The sequence below is a fragment of the Mesoplodon densirostris genome, chromosome 2 (genome assembly GCF_025265405.1).
Source record: "Mesoplodon densirostris isolate mMesDen1 chromosome 2, mMesDen1 primary haplotype, whole genome shotgun sequence".
NCBI lineage: Eukaryota > Metazoa > Chordata > Mammalia > Artiodactyla > Ziphiidae > Mesoplodon > Mesoplodon densirostris.
The window spans coordinates 179,109,955-179,135,795 of NC_082662.1; the positions used below are offsets into that span (position 1 = coordinate 179,109,955).

The 25,841-nt window shown below is 36.8% G+C and overlaps 1 protein-coding gene across 1 annotated transcript in view; it reads left to right on the forward strand.

The window, feature by feature from the left end:
• The window catches only part of USH2A (usherin), a 790,488-nt gene that overhangs the window by 550,841 nt on the left and 213,806 nt on the right, over window positions 1–25,841 (forward strand). Inside the window, exons 43-46 of the mRNA XM_060088664.1 lie at window positions 5,618–5,781; window positions 17,192–17,401; window positions 18,736–18,938; window positions 22,649–22,761. Of these exons, the coding sequence (XP_059944647.1) occupies window positions 5,618–5,781; window positions 17,192–17,401; window positions 18,736–18,938; window positions 22,649–22,761 (690 nt within the window). The remainder of the gene's footprint in view (window positions 1–5,617; window positions 5,782–17,191; window positions 17,402–18,735; window positions 18,939–22,648; window positions 22,762–25,841) is intronic.

Here is a 25,841-nt window from a genome sequence, read left to right on the forward strand (position 1 = left end):
GCAAAGTACTTAATTCGAAATGAGCAACAATATATCTGTTTCACATTTAACATGGTAGAGTCACAGTGCTCTTTTTTCATTGCTCTAAATTTACTTCATGCTTTCCTTTTCTAAGTGTCATCATATGAAAACTTACCTCAAAAAAGAAAATGAACCTCTAAATCTGGGAGGATGCATTTTTTCATAGGAGGTTTCATTGCCTAATGTTTTCTTCAAAAAAAAAAAAAGAAAGAAATCTAATTTATTTGTTTGCATTTCTTTCTCATGTTGATGATATAGTAGAACAAAGACAGAAATCACAGCAAAGTTATTTTAGGTGCCACATTCTGGTAGCATAAGTACAGATAGCTACAGGAATAGACAGCTGCAACTTTCACTCACAATCTAAAAAGTATCATAAGAACTTTCAATGATGATTGATCATCTTTACTCTTCAATTTCCAAAAGCAAAAATTTTCAGCAGAATTTTTAGGAAAAAAAAATCTTTCAGCAACAAATAAGTGAGGAAAAGAAAAGGTATCCACCATCAATGGAAAATCTAAACAATTACAGATTTAAGCAGTGGAAACAGTGTTGCATTTTTGTTTGCCTATTTATTTATTCCCACAAAAGGATTTGAGGGTGTAAGGAACAGTATGCTATCAGAGGTTTCTCAAATCCTCTGGTGTATAATGTTGGACTCAAGCATGTGCTGGATTGGGGTGGATATGAAGAAGAGTTAGTAGAAGGAGGAACTGAATAGCCTGCATTTTCGGAAGCATGATTTATATTGGTGACAGTATTGACACGTGAATTCTGTTAGGACATCAATAAAGTTGACACATTTTTAATTCTGATGAAAATAACCTGAGGCATTCTGTAGCTGCACTGAAGAATTGGTTTTATTGGTTCCCCAAACACATCAGACCCTTTCAAAGTACAAGCCTTCCACACATTTTGCCCTGAATAATGCTTCTTACTGGCTAAATTAATGTCTCCACTGGCCAAATTACTGTTTGTCATCAATACCTAGCCCAAATGTTATCTCCTCTGTGAAGACTTCCTGACTAGATTAGGTTAAATTAGATGCTGTGATGTATATGGAAAGAAAAAGGAATAAATGAATATATGTTTTAGAGGTTCTCATTGAAAAACATTTATCTGTAAATATGTATATAAGTATACACATGTACACACACACACACATACATACACACACTCCAGCAGGACAGACATTACATTCACTATGTTTAGTATCTGGCATGTTGTTAGTGCTAATAAATATTTTTTGAATGAATGAATGAAGCAATGGTGTATCAAACATAAAAGAGCAATATAATTTGTAAGAAAGAAAACATCTTTCTAAGTTTCAGTAAGGATCATTTCTCTATTGGACAGGTAGATTTTCGTGACACTAGCCAACCAAATTATATGTGACCTGAAAGTTATGAGACTGAATGCTTTAGGAACTATGAAGTAGCCATTCATTTATTTATAAAATCACCTAGTCAATAAACAAACAGATTAAAAACTTTATCATCTAAACAGAATCTAGTTTTCTAATTCGAGTAATAACAACTGAACCTTGAAATGAGTCTCGTTCCATAAATAAGATTTTAATATATATGATCTTTTACAAGGAAGAAATACCAGAGTCATGTCTGTTACACAACAAATTTACCATTTGCTGTGTGTGGATGAAAGGAGGGGCTGGAGAACAGTCTCAAAAAAATTAATCAGTTAGGGGATAACTATTGTAACAGCCTCGTATTCCTAAATGGACCTTCAAACAGTTGGTTTTACTGGTTACAGCATAGACTTAACATAAGTTTTCATTCACTTAGCAGATTTCAAAAGCTATGTCTTACAGGGTTTGAAATGGTACATTTTTCAAAATATACCCAAGAAACACAATTAGTATTTAGGGAAGATATTGATTGATATACATATGTTTTACATGATTTCAACTGATGGAGCATTTTTCTCTTAAAAGTATTTTATTATTAACTAAATGGAATGTCCCATCTGATATCAACACCGAAGTCTACCTAAAAAACAATATACTAGAGCAGATGAACAAAATACGTTAAGCAAACGAATATTTTCTTTTTTGACATGAATTGGTAAAATATATACCGACCCATGTAGTCAGACTTATATATACTTACTGACAAAGATTAGGTTTCAGATGTCATGAAAACAGTACATTTTAGTTCATTTAAGGGAGTTCAAGATCCTATTCCTTAAAATTTTAACTTAACCATGAAAATTAAAGAAAATGCAAAAAACAAATGTATGACATCAAATGAAATGCCTACTAATTTCTCAATTCAATAAAATAATAGTGAATAGTGGAAAGAATTTAATATTAGAAATGAATAAACCAGAGGCCCACCTAATCCTCCTAACTAGCTGTGCGACTTTAGGCAAAGCCCCTTAACTTCTCTGGGTCTCAGGTTTCTTATCTGTAAAATGTAGCAGGTATTTCATTATTTAAAGCAGATAAACTCTAAAGTCATCTTTCACTCTAAAATGTTAATATTACAGTCAGCCCTCTGCATCTGCGGATTTTGTATCCATGAGTCAACCAACTGTGAATCAAAAATATTGGGGAAAAAAATTCCAGGAACTTTCAAAAAGTCAATTTTAAAGTTGCTACATGCCTGCGACTATTTACATAGCATTTACATTGTGATTTCACCTATTACATAGGATTTACATGATATTAGGTATTATAAGTAATCTAGAGATGATTTAAAGTACAGAAAATGTGCATAGGTTATATGCAAATACGATGCCATTTTATATAAGGGAATTGAGCATCCTCAAATCTTGGTACCCACGGGGTCCTGGAACCAATCCCCTCGCAGATACCAAGGGGAAACTGTACTTTAAAAATGGACATTCCGGTTATATGTATTTATATGGCCTAAATTTCTTCTATGCAGACATAAATTGCATCATTTCACCATACCTAAACTATGATGAAATAGCTTAAAGTATCATAGTAAGAACTAAGGCCCCATGGAACTTATTTACAATTCACCATTTCAGGGCTGCCTGATGTTTTTAATTCCACTTGTATAAAGAACCACAAAAATGATATCACTTTAAAGCCATAAAGGTTACTAAATTTATCACAGAGTAAATATGTGGAAGAAAAATTCAAATATTGCAGGAGAGATTAGGCATCCAGACTCTAGCTAAATTTCTTTTAAGCCATTTTGGGAAGTAAAACACAATTAAAAGTATTTTACCCAGGGAGAGAGCTAATGAAGCCAGTGTCACTGGTTCAGTTCCCATGTGAGCCATTAGCTGTGTTTCATTTGACTGTCACACACTTGCTACCCTCTTAGCCCCGACTCACCATCCTTCACAATCATACTAGTGGTCACAAAGGAAATTTGGCGAGACTGTTTAGATGCAGAAGCCAAAATCTCTCCCCTTTGCCAGAAAAATAACTCAAAGGTCAAGCCTCAGTGATATGACCTCATCCAACTATAGATGGATCAGCTGACCATTGTGTTTGTTATTATTTTTATCATCATCACCATCATTACGATGCTGGCAGCATAGCATAATGGTTAAAAGAGGAGGCTCTGGAATCAGACTGTCTAGGTTTGAGTCTTTACTCTCCCACTTACTAGTTCAATGACTTGGACAAGTGCTTTAACTCCTTAGGCCTTATTTTCCTCATTTTCAATGCAGGTATTATAATAGTATGGTGAAGAATGAATGAGTTAATCATATAGAAAATTCCTGACACATATTAAGTACTCAGTAAATACTGTTATTATTATCTTTCAGTTGTCATTGTCATGTAGACTATTTAGCACTTTCTAGAAAGCATATGTATGAGTTTCCTAGGGCTGTTGTAAACTAACTGAGTGGCTTCAAACTACAGAAATGTATTCGCTTACAGCTCTAGAAGTTGAAAGTCCAGAATCAAAGTACTGTCAGGACTATGTTCCCTCCAAAGCCTCTAGAAAACAATCATTCTTTGCCTCTTCCAACTTCTGGTGGCCAAAGTTGTTCCTTGGTTTATGGCAGCATAACGCCAATTTCTGCCCCAACTCCTCATAGATATCTTCTCCCTGTGTGTGTCTGTGTCTCTGTAACAAAATTTCCCTCTCCTTTCTTTTATAAAGATATCAGTCCTTTGGATTTAGGCCTGTCCCATATCCAGTATAAACTCATGCTAACTTGATTACACCTATTTCCAAATAAGGTCATGTTCACAGGGACCTAGGGGTTAGGACTTAAACATACCTTTCAGGGGGACACAATTCAACCCACTATAGCATCAAAACCAAAAGAAAAGAAAGAAAGACACAAGGAGAGGGGGTAAAGCAGAGAGAGGTAGAAGATCTGTTGCTAGTAGTTATTTGGGGGAAATAGAAAATAAATAGCTTCAAGGAAATCACTAATTCTTTACCTATAGCTACAATAAGCAGAGCATCATCCTAAATGTGGCTGAAGCCAAGCCCTGCAAAAATACCTTTGGGTCATGAGTGAGAAACAAGGTAAGGCAAGCAGACCTCTTCTACATGGGTGGTGGCAAAATGCTGTAAAACTCCTGACATAATTTTGGCTAAGTTATTTAGCACAGTCCTGCAAACGGCACCCTCCCTCTGTTGTCATGACTACTAAGTTGTGACTTACTGAGACAAATTCCCTGGGCCCTGCACTGGATGTGAGGCATCCTTGATCTATTAAAACCCAAAGAAGGTGATGACCTGAGACTAGTGTTTTCCCTGAGGACTGGATGCCCCACAGGGAGGGTCATGTGTTGTACAATGTGTTTAAGCAAGTTCTCAGTCTAAGCTGTTGTCCAGTCAAAGCTTGACTGTGTCTGTAAATAGGATTTTCCTCCCCAGGCAGTCTGACCCAGAAAAGAAAGCCTGATAAGTCTTCTGCCCAAAAGAGCCAAAAAGGATGAGGAATCGGTGGCTTTACCCCATCACTGATTTAATATATGGCATCACCATGACATCACCATGTCCAGTTTTCTCCTCCCAAAAAGCAGTGCTCAGTTTCCACTATATTGACTCAAGTAAATATGTTCTCACAATGGCAAAATACAGCTCACCATAGCAAAACCCTCAGTGGGAGAATGCTGTATACTTGGCCACAGTTTTAGGATTTAATTTAGGGGTTTATCTCTCGGCCAATGAGATTATAAGAAAGAAGCACAAGTATAGGAAGAAAATGGTGATGAGGGATTCTGATATTTGAAAATGGATGAGTTTCCCAAAAGAAGAACATAAAGCTCACTGGATCAAATTCAGATAGAAAGCTGGCAGGTTACCAGATGCGTAATTGCATCTTGAATTGAGCTATAATCCTCAGCACTTCTGAAAACAATAAGGATGAGCAAAACGATAAAGCACATTTGTTTTAAATAGCAGTATTTGCTTAGCATTGCTAATAACGTATTTTCTTAACACTCTGGTTAAGGCTTGAGACTTACAAAAATAATGCTACCTTTTTTTGTGCAGGGAAGAAAAAAGAAAATGTATTGGGGGGAGAAAATGGTGCATCCTATGGGGGAAAATCTGTATTTTGTGAGGAAAAGAAAATGTGTTTGCTTTCCAGAAAGATAATTTTATATATGTATTTTTTAAAAACAACCTTTTAGGTTTACAACGTATGCGTATAAGGTCTTTGTACACAACAGTGTGGGTTTTACACCAAGTCAAGAAGCAACTGTGACCACGTTAGCCGGGCTTCCGGAGAGAGGAGCTAACCTCACTGCGATTGTTCTCAACCACACGGCCATAGACATGAGATGGGCTAAACCAAGTAAGTCAGCTTCTTACATCTTTATACCCCTTTCCCATATTCGTACCAAAATGAATTTCAAATGGACACATTAAAAAATGACAGAAACAGAAAGCCAAGTTCCCTGTGCTGTTCTTCCTCAAAGGAAGTTCTCTCTCCACTTATCCATCCTTCTTGGGCCTTCCCTTCCTCCCTCCATTCCTTTTGGATGAGGAATGTAGTTTTTGTCACACCAGTTGGGATAGAAATGTCCATATACTAATTTGATAGTGATATAATATTGTGTACTTTCCTGCAGAGAGCTCTGCCCCCATCTCATAATTCATCACTTATCAGCAAGATCCATTTACTAGGATTGCAGAAATATGATGGTTTTTTTCCAAGTGAATTGTCTTCAGCACTGGTAACAGCCAGAATTCCAGCTTGATACAGGAAAAGGAAGCCTGGCCACCATCACTGGACTTGCCACCATCACTGTTATTGCTTCAATAACACTGCGGTTCACCCTGGGCGCATTCAGAACACAACTTCATAGGCAGTTAGAAGAGCTCACATGTGGATATAATTTGTTCCTGCAACTTTAGAAACCACAATAACTGAAATTTCAGATCTGGTTGGTCAGTAGAGTAGCATTTCCCAGCTGATCTGTTAATTTGTAGTGATCCATTATCACAATCAGAAAAAAACAAGACTGACTGTATCATGGAACTATGTATTGTAATCCTTCTTAGAAGGATCACTTGAGATCTGGCAAATAGTTGAATCAAAACTTGCTAGACGATTACCAAATACTGAGAAATATCTGATTTGGAAATCCCCAATGAAAATACTCGTTTTGTAAAAGTAAACTGTATCTACTAGGATAATCATCTACTAGTACATAAAAAGATGTAAAATGACTCCAGCTTGGGCAATCATAACCTTCTGATTTTGATTTTGTTATAGCCTAAGACGAGAAGTGATTCCTATTTCATTTAGAACATCTTGAGTGAATTTGCCCCTGTTCTGTTATATCAGTTGTTGATTAAAACCAGTGTTAGGTGACATTAATTGTAAATTAAAATTAGTACTGGTTATTTCGATCTACATTGCCACTAAATAAGCCATTTTTACCAAAAGACTATTGCTCTAGGGTTTTTGTAAGGTTGCAGATTTCTAATGACCTGTGTCACCTCTACTGGGATCTCTTAAACCATTTACATGGAAGAACATAAGTTAATTGATGCTTATGACTACCTTCTGAGACATCTCTGGGAAAAAAGACAAAGTTTTTATCTGGAGATGGATTTTTATGTATAATATATTTTCACTCATATCCCTCTTTCTATTTCGCCCTCAATACCTGATTCATCTTAAAAACCTACTTAGAAAGGTGGACGCCCTCCCTGCTTCTGACATTTGAATACTTCTGTTAAGATCCGGCAGCTGAATTATCACCACTATAGGTCCTTTATGTTATAATTGCATGCCTGAAGTAAGCGTGCTTATAAAAACTGACAAACCTAATAGATCTGAAGCAGCTCACTGAAGTTTCATTACCTTGGTAAGCTGAACATCTGACCTTCAGGATGTAGGTAATGCAATCTGCTGTTATTTCCATTCATACCTTAGAAATTTTTCAGATAACTATTTGTGAGCACAAAGGTTAACTCTCCGAAGAGGGTCAGCTCTGTGAAAGTGTGTTGCATTATCATTTTCTTCCTTCCTGCAACCTGCTATCCTAAGTAAATTAACTAGTCATTCCACTGTGAAAGGGCCACCTCTTTTTTGCAAGTTTAATTTCAGTTGTTTTCTTGATTTGTAGGATAAAATTGGACCTGTCTAACACACTAAAAGGCACAAAACTATAGGTTGAAAGTCATGAATAAGCTTATGAATATTTGCTTATTAAAAACCATAAAATATATTTTTTAAAACATATTCTTTCTTAACTATGACCCTCCACATGGGCACACCATTTGGATAGCAAAATATCTCTGGTAAATTTTTACCAATCACAGATTAACAGAGATAGGTATTAAAGTTTTAGAAGCACCCATTTTAAATGTTTGCATCTCTGTGTTGATATCATGTGAGGAAAAAGCATCCCTGCATCTGTTCAGTTCATTTTTATGGCAAATATTACAAACTGGCAGCACATGGACCATATTTACTCCCATCCTCCATGCATTGTTTTGCCAGCAGCATTTGAAAAAAAATTTTTTTTGCTAACATTTAACCATTAGAAGATTTCACATAAAGATGATGATTTTGGATTGATCTGAAAAACCCAATGATTGGGTGAAACTGTTCCCACATTGCTGAAGGGAAAATAATCAGCTGGCACTGGTTTCCCCTTTACACAGGCTGCACCCTCCCTGTCTTCCTGGTCCCTATATAGACATGAGGTTCTTATCCCTGCTTTCCATAATGAAAGATAATAGTTCAACCTAAGTGAAATACCATGAAGATAAATGCTATTAATGGGGGAAAATCCCACTTTTATAAGAAAAGATACAAAAATACCTTCACTTAAGTTGTTTATGCAGCCCTAGGAGTTAGAAACTGGCACTTAATAATTTACCACAAATTACAGTTAGTAGCACTTCTCACACTCAGACTCCGAGCTCAAGCATCCCATTTTCGACTGTTTCTCCTGCATTTGGCCTTAATGGTTATTAGCACTTTGTCAAGAGTGATTTAGTGAGATCCTTCCCATTTTGACTGCTCACTCTAAAATAAATGGTAAAAAATGCCTACGAGGGAAGGGGGTAGGAAGGCAGGGCCGCTTCTGAGGTCTCCTCGCTAACGAGGTCATTGACAGCTGGAAAAGAGCAAGAAAACACTGGAGGTGGTGAGAGAGGAAGGAACTGAAAAAGAAGAAATGGAAAAAATCATCCAAGGGCTGTCCACGTGACCATCTGTCAAGAGCTCCCCCTGACCTTCCGACGTTCACATCCTGTATTATATCATCCTCCTTGTCCATCTCTCCCCTTCCTCTTTTTCTTCCATCTTTCCTCTTTCTCTTTTCCTCTTCTACTTTCCTCCCTCCCTTTCGTTTCCTTTCCTTTCCTTCTTCCTTCCAGGAACATTTTTTTTCTGACTTTTTTGTCCTGGGCCCTGGTACTACAAAGGCTAATGATGTAACTCCTGTATTATAATATCTCACTGAACTCTCCAGAAAATGTGTAAAGTATGAAGACATCACCATTAAAAGAATTTTAATCCACATAAAATTTAAATCCACATAAAATTAAATCCACATAAAAAGTATCTGCCTCATCTTGCTCCCTTAACCAGAAACCACTAGAGTTTGTAGCTAGAAGAATTTTTGACTTGTCGCAACTTACCTTGTTCGGGTGGCAATACATATACATCATTCCAAATCTCACCTCTTTTGAAAGCACCCACCATCATTGGCTCACCTTGTCCCTCTGCTTCCCCTCCCATCGCTCCAGCTACCAAAGCAAATAGACTGGATGCGCCTTTTCCACTGGCTTTCTGCGCGTTCACTTGTGCACCTACTGTAATCTGACCTTCTTCCCTTGCATTCTACTGATTTGGTCGTCTTGAAATCATTCTCATAATGACCCAATCCAGTGCTCTCTTGTTAGTGCCATCCTATTCTGTTTCTCTGTGGTAGTGGGTCCATAAATGACCCTTCCTTACTCAAATGCTCTCTCCTGTGTCACCAGCTACTCTTGTTCTCATCCCCTAAAAACTTTTTTTTTAAGTTTTTACAGTTTTATTGAGAAATAATTGACATATACCACTGAATAAGTTTAAGGTATACAGCATGATGGTTTGATTTACATATATTATAAAATGATTACCACAATAAGTTTAGTTCTCATCCATCATCTCATATAAATATAGTAAAAAGTAAATTTTTTTCCTTAGGATGAGAACTTTTAAGACCTGCTCTGTTAACAATTTTCCTATATATTATACAGCGTATATAACAATTTTCCTATATATTAAACTATCATCATCATGGTGTATGTTGCATCCCTAGTACTTATTTTTTTAAATTTTAATTTATTTTTTTATACAGCAGGTTCTTATCTATTTTATATGTATTAGTGTGTATATGTCAATCCCAATCTCCCAGTTCATCCCACCTGCCCCCGCCCAAAGACTTTCTCAAAGTTCCTCCTGAGTATTTTTCACCCTCTAACTCTCTTGTTGGTGATTCCATCTATCTTAGTGTTTTAAATTCTCCTAACTAGAAAAGTGGCAAAACTCTGTGAAGCCCTATGAAGGAATAATTTTTAAAATAGGATTTGGAATCAGGGAAACTTATGTTTGACACCCAGTTGCAGTATTTTCTAGTGCTATGACCTAAAACAAGCCACTTAACTTCACTATATCCTAGTTTCCTAATTCAGAATATGGAGATAATAATAATAACTGCCTTAAAATATGATGATAAAGATGAAATAATATATGTTTAGCACTTAGTAATCATTTAGTATTGGTATAAAGTATTGTTCTCTCTCTAAAATGTTTACAGTGCTTTCAGCAGCATTTTACCAAAAAACTTGGGGAGCCATTTCTTTTGTTGGCTTGCTTTGGGTTTTGTTTTGTTTTATGTTAATCATTTAGAGTCATTTTTTTTCCAAAACAAACTACTTTATATAGATGTATAGTCGATTTACAATGTTGTATTAGTTTCAGGTGTACAGCAAAGTGATTCAGATAGATAGATAGATTCTTTTTCAGATTCTTTTTCATTACAGGTTATTAGTGAAGCCATTTCTAATTAAAAAAATGGGACATAATTTTTCAAAGCATTCAGGTAAAAGCATGTCTACAGTAAGCTGAAGATGAATAAAGACCAAATCTCACTTTATAATTAACTGACTTGGGTAGAAGGTAGAACTACTAACCACTGCTAACTCCCCTTTTCCTTTTAGTGGTGGTGCTGCATGTCCACCAATCTAGACTACCTTTACTAGCCTCCTTTACAGTTAGTTGTGGCCATGTGACTGTGTTTCTGCCAATAGAATGTGAAAAGAAATATGAGTCTTTTGGGGTCATAACCACAAAACACTAGGTACATGCCTATCTGTTCTCTCTTCATCCTCTCCCTGGACTAGACTGTGGATGCTGCAGTGTTCTCAGTTTCAACTCTGCAGGCATGGCCAACACCCTAAGCGATCCAAAGCCACATAAGAGAAAGAACCTGGGTTCTTGAATGACCACACGGAGCACAATCTGATTCACTTACTTTGAAGCTATTGTGTGAGATACAGATTAACATTTATTGTATTTAAGTCACTTTATTTAAGGGCTTCTTGGTTACAGTAGCTTAGCTAACTAACTCTGTCCCTGTTTGCCCATATCAGTTCACTTTAAGAGCAGGAATGATCTGTCCTCTTTCCATGGCCAAATATAGAATGATGAATAATTAACACATTTCATACACATTTCCTTTAAATACAGTTTTCTCTGGAAGGTTATTGATTGAAAGGAGCTGGAACACAATGAGAGGCTACAGGAGCTGGGGGCAGGGTGGGTTCCAAAATGCAGGTATTTGTTTTAGTTGCATAAACTAGATAGAAGGCATCTGATATCTTGCTGGGAAAAATAAGGAGCCTGGCTTGGCTCATAGCTCAGGAGACTCTACCCACTTCTTTATGTGAGCAGTTTTACCCTCAGGCAGAGTAAAAATTTTCTTAAGAAGTAGTTGTGATAAGTTCAGGTTTTCTAAGAAGTGCTTAGTTGATGACACAGAGCTCTGCACAATAGAACTTGGGGAACTGGACTCTAATCTGAGAATCTGTGAGCAAGAAAAACACTTCTATTATAAAATAGCCTTAATAGGGTCCTTCCAAGTTTCTATATTGGAACAAAGTTACCACCCACTGAGCCTGCTGAAGAATTAAATCCTAGACAAATCAATTAGGAGACCTATTAAATGGAATGGTTTACTGTGATTGCTCTAGATTAGGGCCACAAACTTTTCTGTAAAGGTCCAGAGAGTAAATACTTCAGGTTTTGCAGGCAATATACATTCTCTGTTGTAACTACTCAACTTTGCCATTGTGGCCTAAAAACAGCAATAGATAACTGTTATGGGCACTGAGATTTGATTTTCACGTGTCATGAAACACTATTATTATTTTGATTTTTTTCCCAACAATTTAAAAGTGTAAAAACCATTCTTAGCTCACAGGTTATATACAAAGGGGAGACAGGCCAGATCTGGCCAACAGGACAGATTTTACTCATGGTAAAATCATGAGTTTGTTGACCCCTGATCTAGATGATAAAGATCTAGAGGACATAACTGATATTGATAACAATCTCTAAAAATAATCCAACAGCATATACAGAGTGTGATCCTTTTGCAAGAGGACTTTCAACCAGCCCATCTAGTAACTTTTAAAGTATTTGGAAATCCATTACCAAGGAGAGGGGCTTGTTCTAGATTTGAGAATTTTCTATGCCTAAGACCACATTTCTGACCTGTACATGGAGAGCACCAGCAAAAATGTCATTTAATAGCAAAGATTTTATCCAAAGTTTATAACCCTCTTCTTCAACTCACTGAGGTTGACCTGATATGCTACAGTTAGAGCAATACCTACTTATAAATGTCTGTGGTCTATAAAATATGGGTTACTGAGAACAGGATTAGAATACCTGAGAAATATTTCCCCATGTACACGTATTTACCATAATCTCGTAGGAAATCCTCATACCATCCTGCTGCTTCAAACACAAGTTAGTATTCAGAGCTTAACTCCAAAGTATATGTATAACTCTACTTCAGATATTCACACTTTAATTTTGAAGTAAACCCGGTGGCCACAAAAACACTTCAAACTCAAGAAGTCTCAAGTGAAACAATACCTTTCAAATCCTCCATCCCATAATTACTCCTATGTTTTCATCTTGATTCCTAGGATTCACACAAGACCCAAGACCAAAACTCGGACTTTTATCTATATCTCTTCCTTATCCCTTTCTAAACTGTCCTGGGTCATTTAAGGACCTTGGCTCTTTCCATGCGGTGCATCCACATTCCTTCAGGCCTTGAGGTCCTTCTCTTGCTGGGAAAACTAGAGACAATCAGAGATGGTCAATTGGTCTTTAACACCTTGGTCCAAAAATGGCACAAACTGGCCACGTGACCTCACCCAGATGCAAGGAGCCCAGGAAACGTAGTCTACCTATTTGACAAGAATAGAGACACATGGGTATAAGTGAGTGCTAGGGATTTTTACCACAACTTTTCTGTAGTGATTTTTAAAGTTTAATTGCTATTTAGCCTGTTAATGCTGCTAGTAGTTAGTGATGTCTTTCTTTATTTTTCTGCGTCTATTTTATGTATGATCAAGAATTTAGTGTAGTGTTATTTTCCTTGTCCTTCTCACCTGCCACTTTCAATGTCTGGTTTATAAATTATTATATAATCATTTTACGTAATTAACTTCTCTTGTTTTGATATTTTATCATCAATTCTTAAACTTCCCTAATCTTAAGCTCTGGATCTTGATTCATCTTCTTGTCTTCTAGATAACATCATTGGAAATTTTTTATAATTAAAGTTAAATAAGTTAAATAAATGAGCTATATATTCTCTTAACTTCTGCCTAAATAAGAACATTTGTCTGTTGTCCTTGCACATTCTCTTAATTTTTACCTATATAAGAAAATCTTTCTGCTGTATTTGCACATAAATAATGACTTAGCTGTGTATGAATTCTTGGATCAAAGTATTTTCCCTCAAAACTTCTTGAAATTTTTCCATTTTCTTCCAAATTTGTTGTTCCAGAGAAGTCTGAAACTTGCCTGATTTTTTTTTCTCCTTTGTAGATGATATTTTAATTTTTAGTTTATTTGAGAAATGTCATAATGATCCATGATATGCCTGTGTTTGGATATATTGCCATTATTTTAGCCAAAACTATATTAATCTATTCAATTTATAGACATATACCTCCATTTTGGGTCAGGTTTTATGGGATATTTTATATCCATGATTATTTATTCCATTTATTTTTCAAGTTAATTAAATTTTTTTCATTCTCAATATCTATAATTTTGACATTCACTGATTTCTTCTTAGTCATTTTCCTCTTTTTTTCCTGTCCTACATTTTTAACTCTGTCCTTTTCCGCTTTCAATGTAGATTTTAATTCTGCCATTGGTTTTTATGTTTCCTTACTTTCCTTTCTTATTTAAGAAGGTCATTTAATATTTTCATGTCTTCATGTCTATCTTTCCATGAAACAGTCACCTGTTTCCTAGAGCACCTTTTGCACAAAGGCATGTCCCTTTTGTTATTTTTTTTTTTATTTTTTATTTTTGCGGTATGCGGGCCTCTCACTGTTGTGGCCTCCCCCGTCGCGGAGCACAGGCTCCGGACGCGCAGGCTCCGGACGCGCAGGCTCAGCGGCCATGGCTCACGGGCCCAGCCGCTCCGCGGCATATGGGATCCTCCCAGACCGGGGCACGAACCTGTATCCCCTGCATCGGCAGGCGGACTCTCAACCACTTGCGCCACCAGGGAGGCCCCCCTTTTGTTATTTTTAAAAACATCATGCAAATGTTTTATAAAGCTTTCATCTTATTTGTATAGAAGTAGTATATGAAAAACAAATTCTACTTTTGGAGGTTCTGGACAGTGTTTCCCTTATCTTATACCTTGTAATTCATGTTTTTCTCTTTTCAAAAAGAGAAATATATTCGGGTCCAGTTTTTACCAATCCACAGGGAGGGTGAAATTTGCTCGTCTCCTTATTCCAGCTATTTCAATTCTAACAGCATTCCTCAAGGTCAGCAACCTTGAATTGTGTGTTGGCCAGTGGAAATGAGGATGCATCTTCTGTTTCTTAGCTGGTTCACTGACTTAGAGCCCACTGAAATTTGAAAACCCTGTTTGAACAATGTAAAAAGACACTCCTTTGCATGTACAGCTCCCTGAACTTATCACAGTATGACTAGGAATATGAAGATCATTTAATCTAGTTAATGTATTTCTACTGTTTTTCTGTGTTTTGGACTCTGCACTGTAATGTCAATGAAGGAAGAAAGAGGAATGTTGAAGCAGATGGCGAGAGGCAGGGCAGTGCAGAAACCTGGCCCACGTTGCCTAGCAATGCTTCCTGTTTCTGGTTAGAAGAGTCTCATCCCATGGAGTAAGATGGAAGCAATGGAACTGAACCCCATCTTTTCCTTTCTTCTTTGGGACAACAGATTCTGTTCTATTTCAAGGGGTTGACGTATGGCACATGGCTAAGAATGGACATTTAATGACGTTTCATCCAGATACTGTCATATGATCTTTGCTCATCTTGAACGTATGGTGCTAGCCCCAATATTTTCAGTGTATATACACAGGTCCATTCCCTGGAACTTGATAGAAGAGATATCAGGCACATTTAACCATGGTAAAATCCATTTATATTTCTGAGTAGAATTTGAAAGCATTTCATTAATACTATATCTTTAGAGCTTGAATTTCTAACCGGTGTGCTCATGTAACAAACTAAAATACAACAAGAACTTCAAATCTAGCAGACTTTCTATTATATCTTAGCTGCCATAAATTAATGAGGAATCATACTGTAGGGCAGCAGAAAATAATTCTAATGATAGAAGGAACTTTTGCCCTCACAGAACCAGTGACTTTGCTGTACTCGACAACTATTATCATTTGGGAAAATATCAATGGACATGAATAGCCAGTTCCTGACAATGCATTATAATGACCTCATTATTAAAGATGCTTACGTTTTACGACATCAGAGAAAAGAGACATCTCAATCTCCAGAGTTTTCCAAAGTAGTTGCTAAACATCTCTTACTATAAACTCTTTCAACTATACTGGCGTACCAAACGTTTTTAACTATTGCTGGATGTTAGGCCAAAGTGGTAGTGTGCTCAGGAAACAAACAAAAACTAAAAATCAAACCAGCATTCAGTTTTGATGTAAGACACCCCAAGATCTTAATGAACAGGGGTTCTTAAAAGAAAGTCATGCAGTTCCCAAAACCATATTCCTTTTCATGGCCGTATGCCAGGATCTCACATATTAGAGACACTGTACTTCAATAACTATAAAGAGAAATGCCACCTTTCCCTCCCCATCCTTGCTTAGTGCTGCAGGACAGTGTTAACACAAGCTTTTACATACAATTTTAGGAGCTTTTACATACAAAATTCCAACCTCCAACCCTAACACAGATCAAGGTAATAGATCCTGCTTAAGGTCTTCAAAAATAATGCTAATGGAAGCAGAGCAGTATACTATTTTCTACCTAAGAAAATCTGAGTGTTGTGTGTCTTCTTTTTAAAGCATCGTAATAGGAAAATCATGAGAAGAACTTAGTGCAAGAATGGAGAAATTGGGTGAAAGGAAAAAGAAAACAAACTGGTCTTTGAAAGGACAAGGGCTGAGGAATTGATGAGTTATATTTGTGAGACAGTAAGCGATTGATTTTGGCACCCTTTAAGAGCTTGTCTACATCATACAGACAACAGTGAACTAGGAGAAAAGGATGGGAGCCTTGATCAAAATTCAAGTATCATCCTAGGATCCTACTGAGTGAATCTTTAAGGAGAGCATACTACTTCACTCTGCTACATCAACAGTGCACATAACAGGGTATCTATCTAAACCTTCTTCCAGGTATCATTTAGCAGATTTTGTTAGCAAGTGAAAAACTTCCTCAGGTTTTAGAATCTGTGTCAGGACATGCCCTCATTTGTATTAGCTTAGAGTTCTCTCTAGGACTATTACTTATGAACAGAAGTTTTTCCCTATACTGCATATTTTTATTTTATTCAATTTCCTTTCATAAGTATTATATCAAAGTTTTAAAGATTAGTTGTGTACTTATAAATATTAGGTTGGCCCAGAAGTTCATTTGGTTTTAAGTGAAAATAAAAGATACAGTTTTCAGGGCTTCCATGGTGGCGCAGTGGTTGAGAGTCCGCCTGCCGATGCAGGGGACACGGGTTCGTGCCCCTATCCCAGAAGATCCCACATGCCGCGGAGCGGCTGGGCCCGCGAGCCATGGCCGTGGAGCCTGTGTGTCCGGAGCCTGTGCTCCGCAACGGGAGAGGCCACAGCAGTGAGAGGCCCGCGTACAGCAAAAAAAAAAAAAAAAAAGATACAGTTTTCATTTTCACCAAGAACTTTATTGAACAATGTATTCACTAACTGAATGAACTTTTTGGCCAATCCAATAGCATAATTAAAATATTTAAAAGTTTATTTTCCTATAAAGTTAAGACTCTGTGCAATTAATTATGAGATGGGGGTGAAATCACCTTTGTTTAGAAAAGGTAAAACCCAGCAACCCTCTAAGGAAAATTCTATAAGCTTTCCCTTTTCTCATTCTAGGAATAGCTAATGATAGAGTGTATTCTCTGTCTTTTCCCCCGAGACCCTTTTATATCAGCTACATTTACAGTGTCCTGTGTTCATTGTTAACAGCTTTTCAAGACCTACAAGGTGATGTTGAATATTACACACTTTTTTGGAGTTCTGCTACCGCCAATGAATCTCGAAAACTCCTCCCAGATGTAAACTCTCATGTCATTGGCCACTTAAATCCAAACACAGAGTATCGGATTTTTATCTCTGTTTTCAACGGAGTTGCCAGCATCAACAGTGAAGTGCTGCATGCAACCACTTGCGACGGCGGTGAGTCCAGATTTCAAGGGATGCTCGGCTTCCGAGATGCGAATGCAATTGATTGTTTCTCGCTGAGGCTGAGATCAGTCATCCTTCCATTATAAAATTTCCGGTGTTGCAGGGAAGGGGGTCGGAGCTAAAATGCTTAAGTGCTGGCTGTCGTCAAGTGGCAGATCAATAAGTGGTCCCGTGGAGACAGCGACACACGGCTCCAATCATGGGATATTAGCCCAGTTTGTTCCTGTTCTTTTCAGTGTATGCTTAGTTGGAAGGTGAGTTCACATCAATACATGGTGACATTTAGAAACATTTTTTTTAAGAATTGCTCTCAGAAGCAAGATGCTATTCACGACGACAGCCAAGCACAGTGAGGGCCCTCCCTGAGTCACCAGAAATGGTAGGTGGAAGTTCAGCCACTGAGAAAAACTCCCTGTGACTCATTTCTAAGCCAGTTAGCAAGGGGGAGGAAACAAGGGAAGCAACTTGTGAATCTGAAATGTGTTTGGAATGGTCTTTCTAATCTTTTTGGTTTCTAAAGTCTCATGATAAACATTATAATATCATTACCTCCAAGCCGGCGTTCCAGGTCATTAACGGAGCACTTTAAGTGTGGAACCCATTCCCCTTCGTGGTGCCAAAGGTTGACACCTTTTGTTTATAAAATAGAATGGATCACAAGGACAATTTTTCAACTAGTTAAGATGGGCTCTTATGATAAAAATAGGTCTTTGCATAGTTATTTCTGACATGCTTGAATAATTGTATAATTTAACGCCAAGCAAGATTTTTTTTCTAATGTTAGATTTCATCATTACCTATGGTAATCAACATTCCACATCATTTACATAATGACAATATTGCATTATTGCTTCATATTGCTTGAGTTACAAGCTAGTAACATCAAATGATTTTTCACGTTCCACCAGCCTCGATATATTTGAGTTATATTTTTTTTGCTTAAGGAGCAAATTTTCTTTCTTTCTTTTTTTTTTTTCTTCCTTGAGAGGTTTGGAGAAGTGCAGGAATGGGAAAAAAGACAAATAATAGATATGTGTTAGTGGTGCAGATGGGTGAATAATTTATCATCATATCCCACTGGTCACATAGTATTGAAGATTAGCACTACGCTGGTGGTATAAAGCATTTACCACCAATTCTCATGGTTTCTAACTGAGAGTATAATAAGCCAATTTACAGAGGACTACAGACTGTGATAACTTCATCAGAGGAAAGCAGATAAGCAACAAACCCTTCACTCAACCTAAATACTAATCGGCATTTAGTTTAACAAGTGCTTTTTCAGAGGCAGCTGGAGTTTATTCAGTTTCTTCCTTTAATTCCAGAGCCTCAGGGCATGCTTCCTCCAGAGGTTGTCATCATCAACAGTACAGCTGTACGTGTCATCTGGACAGCTCCTTCAAACCCAAATGGTGTTGTCACTGAATATTCTGTCTATGTAAATAATCAGCTCTACAAGACTGGAATAAATGTGCCTGGGTCTTTCATTCTGAGAGACCTGTCTCCCTTAATGATCTATGACATTCAGGTTAGAACATTGTTTTTTTGAAGGTTAAACTTATGGGTGTGTTAAATAAAACATGCTGGGTTATGTCTCTTAGTGGATACCTTCCATCTTGGTTACACATGATTTATTTGGTGGGGAAGGGGAGAGAAAAGAGGGAAATTGATCTGGATTACATCTGTTTGCTGCGGGCAAACACACGAGTCACTGGAGAGGGGATAATGGGACTGTGGAAAGTGATGGTGATGAGGATGGTGATGATATTGTCACTGGCAAAAGGAAGCAAATCATGTGTTTGCAGTCAGTCTTGCCAAGCAGCTTGCCTTTTTCTTGGTTCTTTTACTGATAACAAAACCAGAATTAGCCTGTAACTGTGGAGATATTCTTTCTACTCCTATTTCTGCTACTTATTAAATGTAACAACTTTAGGGAAGTTATGCAACCTCTCTTGGTGTTGATTGTCTGTTTTGTAAGAGCAAAGGACTAGATGACTTAAAACATTCTATCCCCCTCTAGCACTCTGTGATTCTGAACCCAACACCAATAACAAAAATAAATGAATATATGGCAGATGACAAATATTAAAAGATTTTGTCTGAGGATGAAAGAAATATATCTGTTCAGCCTTCAACAAATGTTCAATGATCCTCACCTATATGAAAGCAATTGTACTTTAGTTTTTTGCCCTTGGGCCTCTTTGAGAATCTGTTGAAGTCAGTGCACACTGCCCTAGAAAAATTTGTATATTTTGATGTTTATATGACAAAAGTTAACATACAATTTCAGAGAGTGCATTGACCATTTGAGAGCCAACTCCTAGATCTCTTTGAGATCTACTGATCTTAAAAGTAGAAAAAAATATAAAGAATATTAAGGCATATAAAACAAGGAACTTACCTTCAAGGAATTGGAAATCTTGTCAGAGCACTAGGATATAAAAGATAACAAGGCCAAATGCAAAAATTAATGATAAAAACAGAATTTTTCAGAAGCTCAAAGTTTAGAGAGAAGGGTTGCCATTTGGTAAAATTTTAACTAAACTATGTTCCTTCTAGAATCTATAAGAGCTTTTAAAATATTTTTCAGAAGATATTAAGTGTGGAAGTTGTATTTGACCACAGAAAACTTCACTGGCTCTGTTCATTAAGTGAACATTTTCCCAGCCCCTTCTTTCCCACATATTTGAAGGTGAAACATACGTAATCATCTGGCTACAACCAATGCATTAGCCTCTCCACTACTAGGCCTAGCTTCCTAAGAAAATGACATAAAAAGAGATTTCATAAAAGAAGAAATGTACATTGATTATTTTTCATTGTGTTCCATGATTCCCATCTACCCACCTGAGTTACCTTAGCCTGGACCAGTGGACTGATATTTTTCTTCATGACTCTTAGAGTGAATCTATATATATGTGTAGCTCATCACATTATAAAATGAAAATCACATTCAAAATAAATAGAAATATAACTTTATGAACAAGGTTAGCATAGGAAGGTGATGAAGGATTTGCTGTATTTTCCTCTTTGGGACGCTGGCGGAGAAAGCCAACAGAGCCCTTGAAAGGCAGCTTATTCATTTGCTTTATAGGACTCAAAATACATCCTGGGGGTGAGATCCCTGGATGCTGTGCATGCATATCCAGCATCAGCCTTCCAACCATAGAGCAAGAGTTGACATGTAAGCATTCCAGGCATGTTCTACTCTGACAGGCTTCACTCAGACATATTGGTTTGAGTCACTAATGGCCTGAGGAGAGTGCATTTTGATCCAGTTTGGGACATGGAAACAGATGAGGAGACGAAAGACCAAATTAGAATCTAACACTTAAACTTTGTTATAAGATGTTCTTATCCTTCATAACTGTATTTTTATGAAGCTTTTCACCGTCCAGAAATGCTGCACTTGAAATAGTTGTTGCATTACTGGGAATTTGAATATCAAATTTCAAAGATTTTTATTTCTGATGTCAAGGATGATTTGGCTCCATTTAAAATATGCACTTAACTGATATGCCTAATACTTTAAAACTAAGATTCTCTATACTAACCCCCTCTGTAAAGTAGCCACTGATTTTAAAGCAGACATGTAGATGCACCAAAGCATCTGCTTTTTTGAATGAATCATTTTACATATCCCTTTTTAAAGGGAATAAGCATTTCCATTTTTAATTCAATTTTATCTCTTTTTATGCCCCAAAGGTGGAGACTTGGAATATTGCATTATCAAGGAAGTGAAACTATTGACACATTTCTCTAAAGTCAAAGTAAAAGCTTTCTGGAGAATTATTTAAATACACTTAAGTTTAGAACTTAAAGCTATGGTTATTATTTAGATAAGACAGTAGGGTACAGTAAAGCCTGAATCAGATATTTCATATCTTATCAGCTTCATCATATTCCCTGATTTCTCTGACCCCTCCATTTACAAACTTCTGAACGTGGAGTTGTAAAGTTTCAATAAAATTATCTGTGCAAGTACCCATCATAATATTTGGCATATAAAAGATTCAGTTGAGTTGATTTTGAGTTATCTCACTATGCATCATATAGTCAAATATTTCCCAATATGCATGAAGTTTTATTGTCCTTAATTCTATTATAGCAAGCATATTTTAAGTTCATCTGCCTGTAATTTGTTTGAGGTTTCATTGGACATATTCAGAGTAAACAGCCTTGACAGTGTTTAAATATCTACTAAGTATTAGCTCAAAATGCTATGTGGCATAAATAAATCACACAAAAGCATTATAAAAACTCCCATTTAGGTGCAAACTACCCCATGAACAAAGCGACGTAGCTACTAAATATAACACATAGCACATTTGTCTTTCCTCAAATGCCAGTTGAAATTCAGAGAACTGTGTTGCTTTAAAGGCTCAGGATTAGTGTTTAAGATTCATCAGTATCTAGTATCCTCCATTTATGTATTAAATGCTGAAAGTAAATTAGCATTGGAAAAAGTTCAGTTCCTCTTTGGTTTAGACTTTACTGGAGAGCAGAAGGGTGTCGCTTTGTAGATTGTCCACGAGCGACCTCCTGTATGTTCATCTGTCTCTCCCCCCTCTTGTCGAATATGTTCCTTCTGTGTTACTCATGCTTGATGAACCTGATTTCTAATCTTTAGTTATTCCACCCTCCTCGGTTTTTATTCAGATTAGGTGGCAGAATTAAAGGGTGAGTGATGAGTTTCTGCTGTGATTAAGGTAAAAATACAATTGCAGCTGGAACAAATGGATATAAAATAGCTCAGCCATATTGGAAAGCTTCCCTAGACCTCATTTTTCTTCCATTAGACATTAGCATTGAGGCTATTTGCTATAAAGTGTCAAGACTTCCAGAAGATATCATCATTACCCTCTCTTGTTATAGATCCAGAGAGCAGTATGCAGTGATAACATATTATGCTTGCCAACTGTCACCTAAACATCCTCCCTTCCTTAACTGTGCTCCAAATAGATGAATATGTCTGTCTCTTTCTGAAGGGTTGGAACCAGAAACTAAACATCACCATTTGAATCACTAGATCAATTGTTCTGAGCTCATTTCTGTGCTTTATTTTGACCTTTCCCACCAGACTCAATTAACATAAAAAAATAAGATTGATTATACCCTAAGATGCTGTAGAGAACTATAAGAGACTCCTTTGAAATGAGGGGGGGTGAGGTTCAGTCCATCGGCAATCTGTATTTTGAAAGTATTTGCAATAATTCTTTTCTAAACTAACATTTGCAGGTTGAAGTCTGCACAAAATATGCCTGTGTGAAAAGCAATGGAACCCAAATCACCACCATGGAAGATAGTCCAAGTGATATACCAGCTCCCACAATTCATGGCATCACTTCAAGGTACAAATTTTTTTTCAATTAAACTAAAGAACTGATCATAAACAATGAAAATAAAAATCAAAGGTATCATCCCAGCCATGACAATCTCATTTAGTAGATTACTATAAATATGTGTGTAAATCAAATGTTTGATATTATTAGGTATTGATCTTCAATAGACACGTCCCCTAACATTTAAGCTTTGATATCCCTGATTGCCCAGCTTCACTTCCTTTTACTCAGTAATTGTGAACAAATGCTGAAGTGCATGGAAAAGTTGTCCTTCAGTAAATCCTTTCGTGAGGCAAATAATACAACTTTAACTAGAATGACTACCTTCTAACTTAATCTCTTTGAAAAAATTAGAATTAGAGATATCAGATTCCCCTAAAGCTAGAAACATCTGTAAAATAATTACGGGAGATAAATTATTGGATAACTGTTACCAATTTTATCAGATTCTTCATAGAATCCCTTTATTTTTCTGTATACTTTTGTTGCTGAGCAGTGATCAAAGTTTGAAAGTGAGCCTCTTTTCAACTCAAAATAGCAATAAGAAGAAAAAGATTTAACATCAAGTTTCCCAAACCAAAAGTGATATTGTTTTCATCTCTCTGTATCAAGTCAAGGCTAGAGAAAGAAACCTGAGTATTCCCACATCATACTTTTGCCCCAACCAAATGAATCACCTTTCATCTACACACACATACACACATACACACACCCCATGTACACACATGCACACTGGCTAAAATGTACACACATGCACACTGGCTAAAATAATCAACCTGTTATAAAATATTTCAATTCTGAAGGATTCCTTTATGACGTATTGAAATTTCTAGGTCTTTTTTGTTAATCAGTTCAAAAGTATCTGTACTGATTTGGGGAACTAGTGATTAAAATAATTAGAAAAACTCAAGTAATTGTATTCTTAGATGTTCGGAGCAAAAGTCATATCTTGTTTTCTTGAGTACATCTATAAAACACATGATGATATCTATCTAATGTAGGATATGTTAATTAATTGATAATTCCCTCAGCAGATTTTGCCCACCTATCCACAGGATTGCCTACCTTGTAGGGGGAAAATGGTCAAGTTTAAGGGATACCAAAAAGCTTTATTTATTTTTTCAGCAAACACACTTGTGGGTATAATACTATAAGAAGTGAAAGTAATACAAAGAAATATAAGACATGGTTCTAAATTTTCACAGTTCCAGTCTACTGTGGGAGACACTGCCCTAAACAAATATTTATAGAACAGTGTGAGAAACACTGCAACAGAAGCTTATAATATGCAAGAAGTGCATAAAAAAACCCCAAGCTCTACCCATGATTATCAGTGAAGGCATCATGAAAGATGTGACATTTGAGTTCATTCTTAAAGAACTCAAGGAAGATGTATAGGTAGGTGGGTGGATGTTGTCACATTTCTTGCCTGTTAGCATCCCTATGACTCAAGCTCAGGTGAATGGCATAAGGGAATATGTCTTAGATTACATATTTACATGTAGCTAAAAATAATATGCAAGCTTTTTTAGAAATTGAGCAAATACCCATATGTTTCTCTGCCTCTAAGATATTTTTTTAAGAAGATGCTTGCAGATGATAACAGAAAAAATATTTTTTAGTTGTGGTTAAAGACTGCTTATCCCCAAATATAGTAAGTTGGTGGCAAAAACATTAAAAAGGGTATACAACAAGAGCAAGGAAGATAACCAAGCAGATGACAATAACAGAAGAGAGATTTTCACACAACTTTTGAAAGCGGTATTTGGCAGGGAGAGACAAATGACTTTGTACAGTGGCGAAATTTACAACCAAAGTGTTGGTTGGCAGAGGGAGATAATGACACAAAACAAACCAATTTGCTCTGCCAAGAACCTCAATGGCTGAGCACTTAACAAGCTTTCAGAATTGTGAAGAAGAGGAAGATGGGGTAAAGTTCAAAGCTGAAAGTTTACAGAAGAGTGGTCGGGACCTGTAATTAGTCAGGGTTCTCCAGAGAAACAAAACCAGACGTGAAAACTCAGGAAAGCTGGGGGTGTAGTCCCAGTCTGGATCCAAAGTTTTGAGAATTAGAGGTGCCAATGGTGTAAATCCCAGTCCAAGTCTGAGAGTGAGAGAAGACTGATTAGGTCAGGTAGTCAGGCAGAGAGAGGAAACTCTCCCTTCCTTCACCTTTTCATTCCATTCAGACCCTCAACTGATTGGGTGATATGCCCACCTACATTATGGAGAGCAATCTGCTTTACTGAGTCCACAGATTCAAATGCTAATCTCATCAGAAACAACCTGCAGATACACCCAGAAATTATGTTTAGCCAAATGTCTGGGCACCTTGTGGCCCAGTCAAGTTAACACATAAAATTAGCCATTACAGAATGCAAGGTTGCCTACCTCTGTATCATTCATCCATGTGTCTACTTCTCTTCTTCCATGTGGCATATTCCATCACCAGGAGATTAGAAGTTTTTTCTCAAGAAACTGAACAGAGGTATTTAGGAATTAGGGCTACTAGGCACAGTGGAAATCTGGGATGAGGGGCAAAGGTAAAAATCATTTTAAAGTGGTAGACTACAATTAGAATGATGGCACCTCAGTGGCTTTCCCCAGCTCTGTTTTTAGAAACAAATATCTAGTCATAAATGTTTCCACACAGGAAGGGCATTCTTCTCTGGAAAAGTTTGAATGACTCCAAATAAAATACTTCCGGGAACTAGCAGATAGGGATCACCTAACAGAAAAGGTAGCTAACCACCTGGTCACACAGTAGTAAAGTACATCAGTCAACAAACCTCACTCATATACAATATAAAGCTTCTAGTCATCTTTTTTTAATCTCAAAGATGAAAAGAAACAAAATTAAAACAGAGGAATAATTCAATAGACACAGGGACAATGCAGGATGAGGAAAAAATCCATAACAATCTTAGAGGATAAAAAGACATCCTCTATCTATAAAACAACACCAAAAAATCCTACTTGGAAAAAAGAAAGTAAAACTGGATGTGAGGGGTGGGGGGGAGTACCTCATGGAAATTAAAAGTGTGAGAGCTGAATTGGAAATTTAAGGTAAAGTCTCTGAAAGTGCAATA